Source organism: Bufo gargarizans, chromosome 3 (assembly GCF_014858855.1).
Source record: "Bufo gargarizans isolate SCDJY-AF-19 chromosome 3, ASM1485885v1, whole genome shotgun sequence".
Classification (NCBI taxonomy): domain Eukaryota; kingdom Metazoa; phylum Chordata; class Amphibia; order Anura; family Bufonidae; genus Bufo; species Bufo gargarizans.
The window spans coordinates 52,457,729-52,471,392 of NC_058082.1; the positions used below are offsets into that span (position 1 = coordinate 52,457,729).

The 13,664-nt window shown below is 42.0% G+C and overlaps 1 protein-coding gene across 3 annotated transcripts in view; it reads left to right on the plus strand.

Moving 5' to 3' along the window:
- INTS6 (integrator complex subunit 6) overlaps positions 1 to 13,664 on the plus strand; it is a 41,555-nt gene that overhangs the window by 6,960 nt on the left and 20,931 nt on the right. For 2 of the 3 annotated variants that reach the window (XM_044284697.1, XM_044284698.1), the window contains exons 3-6: positions 248 to 397; positions 5,454 to 5,543; positions 6,570 to 6,753; positions 8,749 to 8,874. In XM_044284697.1, coding sequence (XP_044140632.1) covers positions 248 to 397; positions 5,454 to 5,543; positions 6,570 to 6,753; positions 8,749 to 8,874 — 550 coding nt within the window. The remainder of the gene's footprint in view (positions 1 to 247; positions 398 to 5,453; positions 5,544 to 6,569; positions 6,754 to 8,748; positions 8,875 to 13,664) is intronic. The other variant, XM_044284699.1, reaches the window with a different exon arrangement.

Below are 13,664 nucleotides of genomic sequence, written 5' to 3' on the forward strand. Positions count from 1 at the left end.
GGGCTGAGATTAAAAAAGTGTGTATTTTTCTGCTGTAGTTGATCTGTTTTTCTTGGTATCCTTGATATTCTCGGAGATGGCTAGAAAATCTCTAAACTAATCAACAAATTGACATCTATTGCAGAGCTAAGAAAAGCATGCTGCAAAGTACTGCAGGTGTGAACCTGGCTAAATGTAGTGCTACGAGCTGCAGCACACGGTTTGAAGAGTCAGAGTTTGAAGACTGTGTCCTTTACTTTCTTCACAGGCCGGATGGAAGGAAAACCACACTACTTTTATGAATGAGTTAAAAAATCTTCAAGCAGTTGGACTCACCGGTCTTGGTCAAGCGCTAAGGACGTCCTTTGATTTGTTAAATTTAAATAGATTAGTAACTGGCATAGACAACTATGGACAGGTAGGTGGGAGCATGGGAAGGAAAAATGCTTTCCTTCATTCATGATTGATTTTTTTTTTTTTTGGTTCAAGCCCCTCTTAAAACATAATTTCCATCTTTCATATACCAGTATATAAGTACGTTCTAAAACGCACACATTACTGAAGCATTTAAAAGGGTTTTCCAAGGCTTTATAACTGATACTTTACACAGGACTGCATCCCTGGCTGTGCAGCATTCAAGTCTCAAGGTGGCCCCTGGCGGATGTTCATGCCACCCGATCCATCGATCAGTGGCCTTCATTGAACTGTTCTGTGCTCGGCGCTGCTCATGTGCTAGCATTCTTTGATGTGCAGTTCAGTGGATTCCACTGATGGACCTTTTTAGTGGTCATCTTACAACCTGAATGCTACACAGCCAGGGGTGCAGAGTCCAGACCTGTACAAACCATCGGGCTGCGTATTTCAAAGCAAGGAACTGATGCAAATGTTCTACCTACTGCGTTTTCCCTATAGTTTGCAAAATGGAGTAGCCTACCCCTTTAAGAGGTTGTCTAGGCAGTACTGTGGGCACCACCGCCTTCTCATTGTACTAATAGTAGTGGTCAGACCACATCACTCATTCACTGATCTGTCTATGCAGGCAGCCCCAACCTTTGACCCTTGGAGGTTTTCTGCCTGCTCTGGTTTGTGGGACTTTTAATCTTTGGAGCGCCCATAGACTGTAAATGTGTGGGTGGTCTGTGTTTATCTCTGCAAGGACCTTTCTGATGGCTGGTATTAAAAAAAAGACAAAATACTAAAATAAAAATAAAGCCCAGTGCATTAGAGAAAAAATGCAGAAATCATTTAAGTAACTTAATGTTCGGTTATAGCTTTTAAAGGCTCTACACAATAAAAGCACAGAGAGCTACGGGGACTGGATATTGCGGATGTGCTAGCGCCCATCTAGCAACCCATGTCCTCAGCTCTATACACAAAATCCTAGTGACAGGTTCCCTTTAATAGAGAAATGGTGATGACAAAGGGACTTGTCCAGATACTGCTCCTGAATTAGGCCATGTCTTGTTACCACAGTGACCTAAGACAAGCTTGGGTCTGCAATCCTGGGCAGGAAAGACTCAAAAAAATCACACGTACACATTCACATGCAGCTTATCTTATTGCAAAAAATTACAGAAGCACCCATTAGAAAAATGACAGTCCGACCTGCATACACATGGGTGTAAGCCATGCAGAGAAAGATTCCTAATCCCTAAAGTGCAGAGAGTTCAGGTGGCTATGATTAAGGAGCATCCCTGTATACACACGCCAATGGGGCTGTTTCACACTTTACATATTTTTTTTTTCTATTGTAATTTTATTGTAACTGACTTTTTCTAGTTCTATAGATAAGCCTCTAGGAAAAATTGCATATCCTGAGCATGCTCTATTTATTTGGAGAACTAAAAACCATAAGCCAAGCCTATTTGTTAAATGGTTTACAGAAAAGTACAGCTTGTATCTTGCTAAGAAAAATGTGAAATCAGCCCTTCACTAAGTTCAATCTTCATTGGCCCCAATATTCCAGTCCAAAAGATGCAGATTTACAGTCAACAGTACTGTATACAGTCCAGTATAGTGGTGCTTTATTTAGCACTTTAGGGGTTAAATCTTTGCCCTTATCCAAGATGGCCACGGTGTAACTAACTTCCTGTTAGGCATGTGGTGACTCACCAATAATTTGCACAGCTGCAGCTTCTAACCACAAGGTTTTGTTTTTTCATTTTTTGTAAAGTGCAGTCTCCTTTCTCATTCTCTGGAAGCGAGCTTTGTTCAGCGCGTGGAACCATGTTTTTGTTTTTTAATCATTTCATGTGGATTCCTTATTCTGTGTTAAGTAGTGAAAAACCCCACAGGATTTATAGCACTAATCTCCCCGTGATAGTCCGCCCATTAGATATCAATTTAGTTTTACCTGTTAGACCTGATCCAATGCAGCACAAGGAGTATTCAGTGAAAATGCAGTTTTGTGTCTTCATATGAGACAGTGAAGGGTTACTTGTCGGCACGATCACATTACAGTGCTGCCGGATACTGTATATTGTAGTCCAGGGACAATATAGAGCAGGCATGCTCAACCTGCGGCCCTCCAGCTGTTGCAAAACTACAACTCCCAGCATGCCTGAACAGCCTACAGCTATCAGCCTACAGCGGGGCATTGTGGGAATTGTAGTTTTACAACAGCTGGAGGGCCGCAGGTTGAGCATGCCTGATATAGAGGATGGCTCCCAGATTAGTGAGCGTTCAGTAAGACTGGTAACACACGCAGGTTGTAGTCGAAAAACACCAGCTCCAGATGTTGCATGGAAGTCTGGGAAATATTAAATGCTGGACAAATGGGTATAGCCATATCACGCCGTGTTTTTATTTTTTGCAAGGCAAGTTGTAGTTTTTTTAATTTGCCCTTTTTGGGATTCACATACGGTAACTTAGATTACCGAGTGTAGGCCATCACTGGTAAAGTGGACAAACCCTTTAGTGACCAGCCTATTTTGGACCTTAGTGACCAAACAATTTTATTTTTTAATTTTAACATTCCAAGAGTTAAAACTTTTTTTTTTCCTTCTATTTAGGTGCATAAAGGCTTTTATATTTTTTTGCAGGATAAGTTGTAGTGTTTAATGGCACTATGTTGGGGTACATATAACTTACTGATTAAATTTTTTATTTTTTGGGGGGGGGGGGGGTAGGAAGAAACAACAATACAGACACTGACTTTTTACGTAAAATTTTATGATTATACCAAATAACGTACATTATAATTGTGTAGTGCTAGTTGTTAGACGTGATACCAAATACATGGGATTTAAGTTTTGCTATTTTCCATTGAGAACCCCCCCAACAGCAAAATTATTTGTAACTTGGAGATTTCTTTTTATTCAATAAAATTTTAACTATTAACCATTTAATAGTCTCACAAGGGGACTTTAACAAGTGATCTTTTAATTGCATTTGATACACTGTACTCCTTATGCAATACAATGCATTATACTGTCAGTGCTGTACTGACAAGCACCAGCAAGGTGTGCCAGAGAGGCGCAGCCTGATGGGCATACACTGCAGGCAGGGTTAGGGCATTCATTAGTTCCCAGGCAACCATGTGAATCTCATTCAAAGTGCAGATGGTAGGAAAAGAGAGCCCCTCCCTCTAAACTACTTAGATCAGGGATCAGCAACCTTCGGCACTCCAGCTGCCATGAAGCTACAACTTCTAGCATGCACATTTAAACCTCTGTTCTTGTAACTTCCATAGGAAGTTAAAGGATTCTGGGAGTTGTAGTTTTGCAACAGCTGGAGGGCCGCAGTTTGGACATGCCTGCCCTACTTAGATCCTGCGGTCACTGTTGACCGTGGCATGTAAGTGCCTAAACAACCCTGAGCAGTGCTTCTTCCAATCCGGTCCCTTAAAGCAGGAGCCAAGCGCCCGCTCTCTACTGTACGGGAGACCCCTGCAATGCTTTTCTAGGCTGTCGTTAAAAGGCCTAAGGCCCGTTAGTGACCACTCTATAAAGGCATATTGTTAACTGTACTCTGCTGTCTGCTTGTTCAGAACAGGATCTGCTGATGGCAGAATATTGCTGGTGACTTTCCTGTGCTCAGTTGCAGCTTGTGAATTGATTCAGTTTCTATTGATTCGCCTGCAACAAACACTTCTAGCATGTACTTAAGCTTGTCCTCTAAGCTGGGAAGGCACAGTGAGAACAGGACATGATTTAGGATGACCGAAGCATGTGCCCATAGCCCCCACAAAAGGGGCTTACTCTGGTTTTAACCCTCCTCTCCCCAGCTACAGTAGGAAGGGCAGCTCTGGAGTGCAAACTGCTGTTATAAATGCAATTGCATCCAGGCTAGGAACAGGAACATTCATAAGCACATGTGCAGTTTGGGCAATTTAACCATAAGCGATGCATGTTTTTCCAGCTATTTTGAAGATTGTTCACACTGACGGTTACAGTAAAATCATAGGAACAGCTATAAATGACTGTGCAACAATTGCATATTCCCTGTACAGAATATTATTCGTGACATGACGTTAAAAATACAGGCAGATTGTCTTACAAGGTATCTTGAGAATTCCTAAGCGAATGTTGCCATTGCTGTGAAGACATTGTAGGGGGAAACCATTGCCTCCTCTGGAGTGTCTCCTATGTGATGCCATAGTGTAGATCTTGTTACCGTGCCCTCCTTCTAACCTCCCACCATGTCTCTCCTCCTCAAATGCATCAGGTCATGAGAGAATTCAAGGTTAAGGCCTCTTGCAGATGGGCGATGGTAAACTTGTCTGTATTTCGGGTGAAAGCATCGGACTAGTTTTTAAACGAACCACACACCGATGGACTCCCAATTCATTTACATGAGTGAGTCTTGTGGGAAAAACAGAACATGCTGCCACTTTCTCTGCAGAGACTGATGGTTCCTGTGGAAAGTCACATGTCCGTGCTATGCTCGGACAACACCCAACTGGGAAACGTTGCCTAAGGATGCTTTCATGTGGTCTGTATTTGTCAACCAATATCAGGAGGGAACCTACAGAGAAGTATAATGGATCTAGTTGTGCCTGTTCTGTGTCTTGGCATACAAATACTGACCGTATGAACATTTAGAAGGGTTGTCCCATGAAAATATATTCTCCATTTTCTAAACCAGCACCTGGATCTGAATACTTCTGTAATTGGATATAATTAAAAATTTAGTATAGCCACTGAGTTATTCACTGAAATCTATCTGTATAGCACCACCTGCTGTTTGCTCTTGAGATGGAAGCACATGCTCAGTTCCATCGTTCAACTGCCACCAGCTTCAGTAGAAAGGACGAAGCCCCTCTGAGCTGCCAGTCTGAAATGAATTTAGCAGAGCAATTGTAGCAATGAGTTGGGAGATTCCCGGATCCAATTAAAAAGGAAGAAAATATGCTTGGTGATTTAGGCCCAAAACAGTCTGGTCATTAAGGGGTTAACATCGCTCACCTCTTTATCTTTCAGCCTTCGAATCTGGAGAGGTTTTTAAGTTCAAAATTATTTTTTAACTTTCTACAGGGAAGGAATCCATTTTTCTTGGAGCCTGCCATTATTGTAGCAATAACTGATGGAAGTAAATTGACATCAACTGGTGGCGTGCAGGAAGAAGTAAGTACCTTGTGTGCTATGTCTCATGTACAAAGCGGTGTGGTCAGTCCCTACAGTGCTGCATGGTGCCGCTTTATAGCACCACATTAGAGGTATTGTCTCCAGATGCTACAATTTTATGGAGGAAAATCACCAGCGAATGTCAGATGTAACATGGTGCAACAGTTATGCTGTATTCCATCCATATGAAATCTGACAAATGGCGGTACAGTATCGCCTCATGCACTTCTATACATGCCCAACTTGAAGCTTGTAAAGAGTGACAATACTGTGTGCATGAGATATTACTGTGTGTCAGGGAGTATTTTGTAATGCATCCGGTTTCCCTTATTCATGGCTTCTATCCTGTGGCCAAAAAGTTGTAGGTAGAGTTTGATTAAAGCAAATGTGTCATCAGAAAATGACCTTGTTTAAACTTGTTTATACAACAGATTTTTAATGAAGTTTTGATTATTTTTTTGTTTAATGTCCTTGTCTATATTAAAAAAACCTGCAGCTTTTGGACTGTTCAGAGCACTTAACTGCAGTTATCTGCCTATCAGATTAGAATCACAGCTTATGTGCTCCCTCCTGCCCTCTGCACAGAGCACGCCTAGGAAACTCCCAGAAGTCAGTGAGGTCCCATCCTGACCATTGTGTATTTGGCTCATGGTCGCTGCTGTAACTTATCTCTAAATGCTGTTAACAGCAGCTAAGGCAAGATGGCTGCCTCTGTAATTATGGATATAGAATAAATAAAAACTGCAATTGGGGAAGGGGGTGTACAGAACAGATGTCCGTCTGCTTTTATCTGGCAGAAAAAACGTTCAGTGACCCTTTCCCTTTAAATCCGGTGCAGCTGGAAAGTGTGGTAGCAGCCCAGCTTTCATTTACAAAGGGCTTCTGAAATGGGCAAGCTGTTATGACTGCTTATGGTGATGGGCAGCTCTTTACTCTTGTAACTGGTTTCATAACTCTTCTCCATATTTTTGAAGTTTCTCAACCTGTCTTTAATGTAATACACCGTACTGTGTATTTTCTACTCAGCTCCACTTGCCTTTAAACTCTCCATTGCCCGGAAGTGAGTTAACAAAGGAGCCTTTTCGTTGGGATCAGAGACTTTTTGCTTTAGTTCTCCGCCTTCCGGGTGCAACATCTTTTGAGCAGGACCAGTTGAATACCGTTCAAGTCGATGAGTCCCCCATCACGCCGATGTGCGATGTCACAGGTGGTAAGTAGGCTTTTGAACTTAAAACCTAGAACTGCAAGACCTTGTGAAACACCTAAACTGATACCTAGATGCATACAGTAGGTCTGTTCTTATACCTAAGTCAATTATCTGCACTGTGTTGGAAATTAAGCTTTTTGAATTGAGTATTAACCCTTAGGCTACCAGTGCCGTACATGTACGGTGCTGGTGCGATGTGTAAACGTGCAGCGGGCGTCATGGCCGGCAGATCTCTGCTGTTTCATACAGCGGAGACCTGCGGCTAATTCCCATAAGAGGCAATAATGCCGATTGCGGTAATTAAATGCTTTAGATGCTGAGCTTAAGTGAAATCACGGCACCTAAATGCGCAAAAACACGGAAGCTCGCGCTCCCGGACTTCCTACCTATGCCCAGTGTGTCCCATCCGAGATTAGGTAGTTGCACTGAATACTGGTATCTTTACTAAGTAAGCTAACAGTATTCAAACTGCAATTCTTATTTTCAGGATAAGAAATTAGCAAAAGTAAGCAAAATAAGCTAATAAATTCCTGATAAAAAAAAAGTAAGCTCATATGAGGCACAAATCACAAAAAAATGTTAAATGTATAAATAAAAGTTTAAATCGCCCCTCTTTCCGTATAATTAAAACATAAATACCTAAATAACAAATATAAACATCATGGGTATCACCGCGACCGAAAATGGCGTAACGGAAAAAAGTGTGAAAATGGCAGATTTGGCATTTTTTCATTGCTTCTTACCCAAAACGGCACGCATACTCCAAAATGTTATCGATTAAAAGTACAGATTGTTCCACAAAAAATGAGCCCGTAAACAGCTTAGTAGACGCATGCATAAAAAAAGCTATGGGGGCCAGTATATGGTGATTGAGAACTTTTTTTTTCTCAAAGTTTAGATTTATTTTTACACTATTTAGAACCTATACATTTGGGGTATCGTTGTAATCGTACTGACCCAGAGAATGAAGAGCATGGATCAGTTTTGCCGTGGGAACTAAACCCGTAAAACAGTGGAGAGATTTCATTTTTTTCCAATTCCACCCCATTTGGAATTTTTTCCCTCTTCCCACAACATTTAATGCCATAATTAATAGCCAGGCTATGGGCTGAGCGCTGCGATTGGCCAGCGCTACAGCATAGGAGAAAGACGCCGGCAGGTTCCCCTGGGTGGAACCTAACTATGAACATACCGGAGGCTATAACCGGAGAACGGAGCAGCGCCCGGGGATAACAGTAAGTGCAGGGGGATCCCTGGGCGCCGCTCTACACGTCTGTATAGTCAGTTTAGATATTTTTTTCTGGTGAAAGGTCCTCTTTAAACGATTTGTCCACTTTCAGATTTCTGTATTACGACGCATTTTAGAAATCCGTATAATGCACAATTTCTGCTCCTGCTAAGATCACCATAGAATCCTAAGTTCTATGTCCAGTTCAGTAAAACTCCCACTTTCTTGTCTCTCTTGCAGTAGTTTTTGTAAAATTAGGTAAAATCAGGTATGCACAGAGAGAGAGAGAGAGAGATATAGGTGATGTATTAAAAAGCAATCTACAGCATGCTACAGATGGGGTATGCCCCCATAGTCTTGTAGGTGCGGGTACCATGGCTGGGACCAGCACCTATTTCGAGAACGGAGCCCCGCAAGTGAAGGAGAGCACACTGTGCATGCACAGCCGCCCCCCATACATTTTTTTTTTTATGGGGCTGGCGAAAATAGCCGAGCGCTGGCTTGGCTATTTCTGTTGGCCCCATAGAAATTAATTGGAGCAGGGGCCGCGCATGCGCGGTACGCTCCTATTCACTTCTGAGGGGAGCTGGCTTGGTGGTGGCCGGACCGGAGTCCTCCAGCCACCACCTTGCGGGGCTTCGTTCATAATATTGGTGCGGGTCCCAGCGGTAGGACCTGCACCTTATAAGCCTATGGGGGCATATCCTAGCAATATACCCCCATTGTCCATGATGAGACAACCCCTTTAACTACTTACTTTTCTTTGTCAGGTCGTTCCTATTGTGTTTTCTCACAGCGGACGTTGAACCAGTGCCTGGAGTCATTGGTGCAAAAGGTTCAAAGTGGGATTGTCATCAATTTTGAAAAATCTGGACCTGATCCCCCTCTTTCTGAAGGTTAGCATGTATATTTGTTCTTTTGCCTTGGTTATTCAGCAGTGAATTTTGTATGACTTTCTGTACGCCTAGTGTTGCTCTTCACCAACAGCTGTATGCTCCCATGAAATCTGACGAAATCTCCAGCTTGTCCCTATCAGAACAAAGCCTGATGGTGACTGGTACAACTGCTTCTGAGCAGTTTTAGACTTGGGTTACCGGATTACTCTTGCTGCCTGTAATTGACCTGTCGCTAGCAGAGTCACATATTGTCATCTTGGCAACTTTATATTGTCATGTGGCACGGACTTTAGGAGTCATTCACACTGCGGAGCCTGTCTAGAGCTCGCACTGCTTACCTCGGTTTGGTGACTCCTTATAGCACCTTATGGTGAAGATTTTCTTCTCTGAACGCAATGTCTCTGTAAGAGCATCTGAAGTATCATGTCACTTCCAAAAGAGGTTTTTAGATTTTATATAAGGGGAGTTTAACCCCTTGACGTAATAGGTAGTTTGCATATATTGAAATACCATTGTTTCAATGTGATATTTAGCAAGAGGATGGCTACGTTTACTAGCAATGGAGAAAACGCCATTCTCTGCTGTTAACCCTCTGTGTTGTGATCAACTGACCACAACACTGTACAGGGGATGGTCTTGTGGCCATGATCATGTTGCAGGAGGCAGCCTGGGATTAGATAAAGGTCCCAGCACTGTGACTTGTAAAAACCTGTTACGGTGTACCAGTCTCTGTTCACACACAATATAGTGACATATATTAACTAGCTAACAGTCCTGTTAAAATTGGGAAAAACCCTCCCCAAAATTTCACTTTTTTTTTTTTATTGTAGATTTTTGAGTGCAGTAAATCTTGCTGGCGTAGAACTCTGGACACAATCACATTTTTAACCCCTTAGTGACATGATTAATTTTAGATTTGAGGACAAATAAAATTTCCTGTGTTCTAGCAGTCATAACTTAAAAAAAAAAACTTTTTTTTTAGGAACCATTTTTGGGTGTATATAGTGTTAAATAACTTTATTTTTAGGTGGAATGAATAAAAAACAGCAATTTTTACATTATTTTGTGGAATTTATTAATAGTCTTAACCTGTGGCCCACAAGTGTCAGATGATCCACTATTAAGAGGCGCGCACAACTTAATTGTTGAGCATCTCATGCCATCTGTGCACCAGAATTGGTGTGACACATTAAACTTTATATGTTAATCAAAAGTTTAGTTATTTGGAGGTATGAGTGTTAAGTCACCCACCAATCTCTACAACGAGATTAGCGTACTCACCCTGTAAAAAGTCTGTGTACCAATATGCCTTAGACTTTTCCTGCCATTCATCAGCGTTATGAACCACACAGGCAGCGGCGCATTGAATGTAGGCAGGCTGTTATAGCTAAATGATAAAGTACATGGAAGATATATGATATTGGTATTCAGGTTAAAGTGCTGTGTTGGCACTTTGTGATAAGTGGGTTCTGATTTGCAGTTTGGGCACTCAATCTGTAAAAGGTTTGCCATCACTGCCCTATAACATACTGTATTTTTTGCTCTGTAGGACTCACCTGCCCATAAGACGCACCTAGGTTTTAGAGGAGGAAAATAAGAAGAAAATATTTTTCAGACACAATCAGACCGCCAATGTTAATCAGTCCTCAGCTCAGACCCCCAATGTTCAGAGGACCCCAATTAGACCTCCGACCACAGCCCCAATCTGAATAAGAACCCTCCATTCAGACACCAGATGTAAATGGCCCCCAAGCAGACCTCAAATCATACCCACAATGTGACTAACCCCCTCCCCCCTAAGAAGACCTCAGATCAGAACCTGATGTGAATGACCCCTGGGCTCAGGGAAGACATTAAAAAAACAATTCTTACCTCTCCTGCCTCGGACACCACCACCACCTCTGCTCCACCATCCACACTCTTGTTGTTCAGCCTGCTGTGCGGTGACCTGACGTGCACAGCGTCCTGATGGCCTCACGCTGTGTGCAGTCAGCACAGTGAGCGGCCAAGGACCAGGAAGCGATGACTAGAGTCTGGGGAGTGCAGCATTTACTGCTTCCCAGTCCTCCGGTACTAAAGAGCGTTTCCATAATGGAAGCGCTCATTGGTATACACCCCACCTTGGGGGAGGACGTGCTTCTTATAAGGTGAAAAATACGGTATATCATGTGCAGTGCCACCTAGTCTCATGTCACCTGTGTATGTATGGGGGGATATATATATATCTCCATCTATGTAACAAAACCCTAGAGTACTATATTTAGCTAGTTAAGCAAGCATTTATTCAAGGATCTCCCTTCTGCTGATGCTTGCATTGCAGCAATACACCACAGTAAGGGCAGATTGAGTTGTTAGGGGTTTTATATTGCTCTGCCTAAGCCTGTGTTGTACGGTGCCAAATTATCAGGCTCCCATTGCTACCATTCAGATCTTGTTACACATCTTGTGCCCTGAAAGGCTGCATACAGATCTGCTGCAGTGGTGCTTTCCTGCCAATAAGTTACCATGGTGATTGAGCACTCTTTATTAGCCTTGAAGAATAGTTCCCCGACCTGTGATCAATGATTTATATTGACAAGAGAGCTTTTTAAAATCTGGGTTGTAAAAATTGGTGATTCCCGTGCTGTGTTGTCAGGCCAGCTGGCGGGGAGTCACAATGATACTTGAATGGAATCTGAGAGGCAGAGGACGTTCAATATTTTTTTATGGGGAGGGAGGGTCTCATACTTGGTCTTTTGGATCTCTTCACTTCCTCTGCTACAGTCAGAGGATGCCCTGCACTTTGTACCTTACGTGTTGGCAAGAACTGCCAGTTATCCAGGGAACCTTCCTGTCACTTACAGCTTATGTGCATTGCAGTTATCTGCTGTTACACGTTGACAGTGCTTCTTCTCAGAAACGTTACCTCTACCTTTTCAAATACTAATAGTTTAACCTCTTGAGGACACATGACGTACCGGTGATTGGAACCCGGTGCCTGCTCAAATCGGGTAAATGCGCGGGGGGTCCCGTGACACCCCCCGTGTCTGTGATCGCCTCAAACCGCAGGTCAATCCAGACCTGTGGTTTGTGGCTTTTACCTGCGGTTTGCGGCGGTGCCATCATGTCCCCATCTGGCTGTAGGGGGGACCCGATGGCATGGAAGGCTGGATATCACAGGCCGGAAGCTGTATGAGTAATACTCACTATTACTCATACAGCCAATGCATTCCAATACAGAAGTATTGGAATGCATTGTAAAGGATTAGACCCCCAAAAGTTCAAGTCCCAAAGTGGGACAAAAAATAAAGTGGAAAAAAATATTCCCCCCCAAAAAAATTTTTTTTTTTGTTTCAAGTAAAAATAAACAAAAACATAATTTTCCCCAAATAAAGTTAAAAAAGTATACATATTAGGTATCGCCCCGTCCGTATCGACCAGCTCTATAAACATATCACATGACCTAACCCCTCAGATTAACACCATAAAAAGTTAAAACTGTGCTAAATAAACAATTTTTTGGTCACCTTACATCACAAAAAGTACAACAGCAAGCGATCAAAAAGGCGTTTGCCCACCAAAATAGTACCACTCTAACAGTCACCTCATCCCGCAAAAAATTAGCCCCTACCTGAGACAATCGCCCAAAAAAACTATGGCTCAGAATATGGAGACACTAAAACATCATTATTTTTTATTTTTATTTTTTAAAGCAGTTGTGTAAAACTTGCATAAATAAGAAAACGTACATATTGGGTATCGCCGCGTCCGTATCGACCACATGACCTAACCCCTTGGATAAACGCCGTAAAACTGTGCTAAATAAACAATTTTTTGTCACCTTACATCACAAAAAGTGTAATAGCAAGAGATCAAAAAGTCATATGCACCCCAAAATAGTGCCACTCAGTCATCTCATCCTGCAAAAAATTATACCCTACCTAAGATAATCTCCAAAAAGCTGAAGAAAAAAAAACTATGGCTCTCAGACTATAGAAACACTAAAACATGAGTTTTTTTATATATTTTTTTGTTTAAAAAACAAAACATTGTGTAAATCTTACATAAATAAAAAAAGTATACATGGGTATCACCGCGTCCGTGACAACCTGGTCTATAAAAATACCACATGATTTAACCTGTCAGATGAATGTTGTGAATAACAAAAAATTAAAACTGTGCCAAAACAGCTATTTCTTGTTACCTTGCCTCACAAAATGTGTAATATAGAGCAACCAAAAATTATATGTACCCTAAACTAGTACCAACAAATCTTCCACCCTATCCGTAGTTTCTAAAATGGGGTCACTTTTTTGGCGTTTCTACTCTAGGGGTGAATCAGGGGGGCTTCAAATGGGACATGGGGTAAAAAAAAAAAGTCCAGCAAAATCTGCCTTCCAAAAACCGTATGGCATTCCTTTCCTTCTGCGCCCTGCCGTGTGCCCGTACAGCAGTTTACGACCACATATGGGGTGTTTCTATTAACTACAGAATCGGGGCCATAAATATTGAGTTTTGTTTGTCTGTTAACCCTTGCTTTGTTACTGGAAAAATGGATTAAAACGGAAAAAAATAAATAAATTTAATTATGAAATTTCATCTCCATTTGCCAATAACTCTTGTGGAGCACCTAAAGGGTTAACGACCTTTGTAAAATCTGTTTTATATACCTTGAGGGGTGTAGTTTCTTAGATGGGGTCACTTTTATGGAGTTTCTACTCTAGGGGTGCATCAGGGGGGCTTCAAATGGGACATGGTGTAAATAAACCCATCCAGCAAAATCTGCCTTCCAAAAACCGTATTGCATTCCT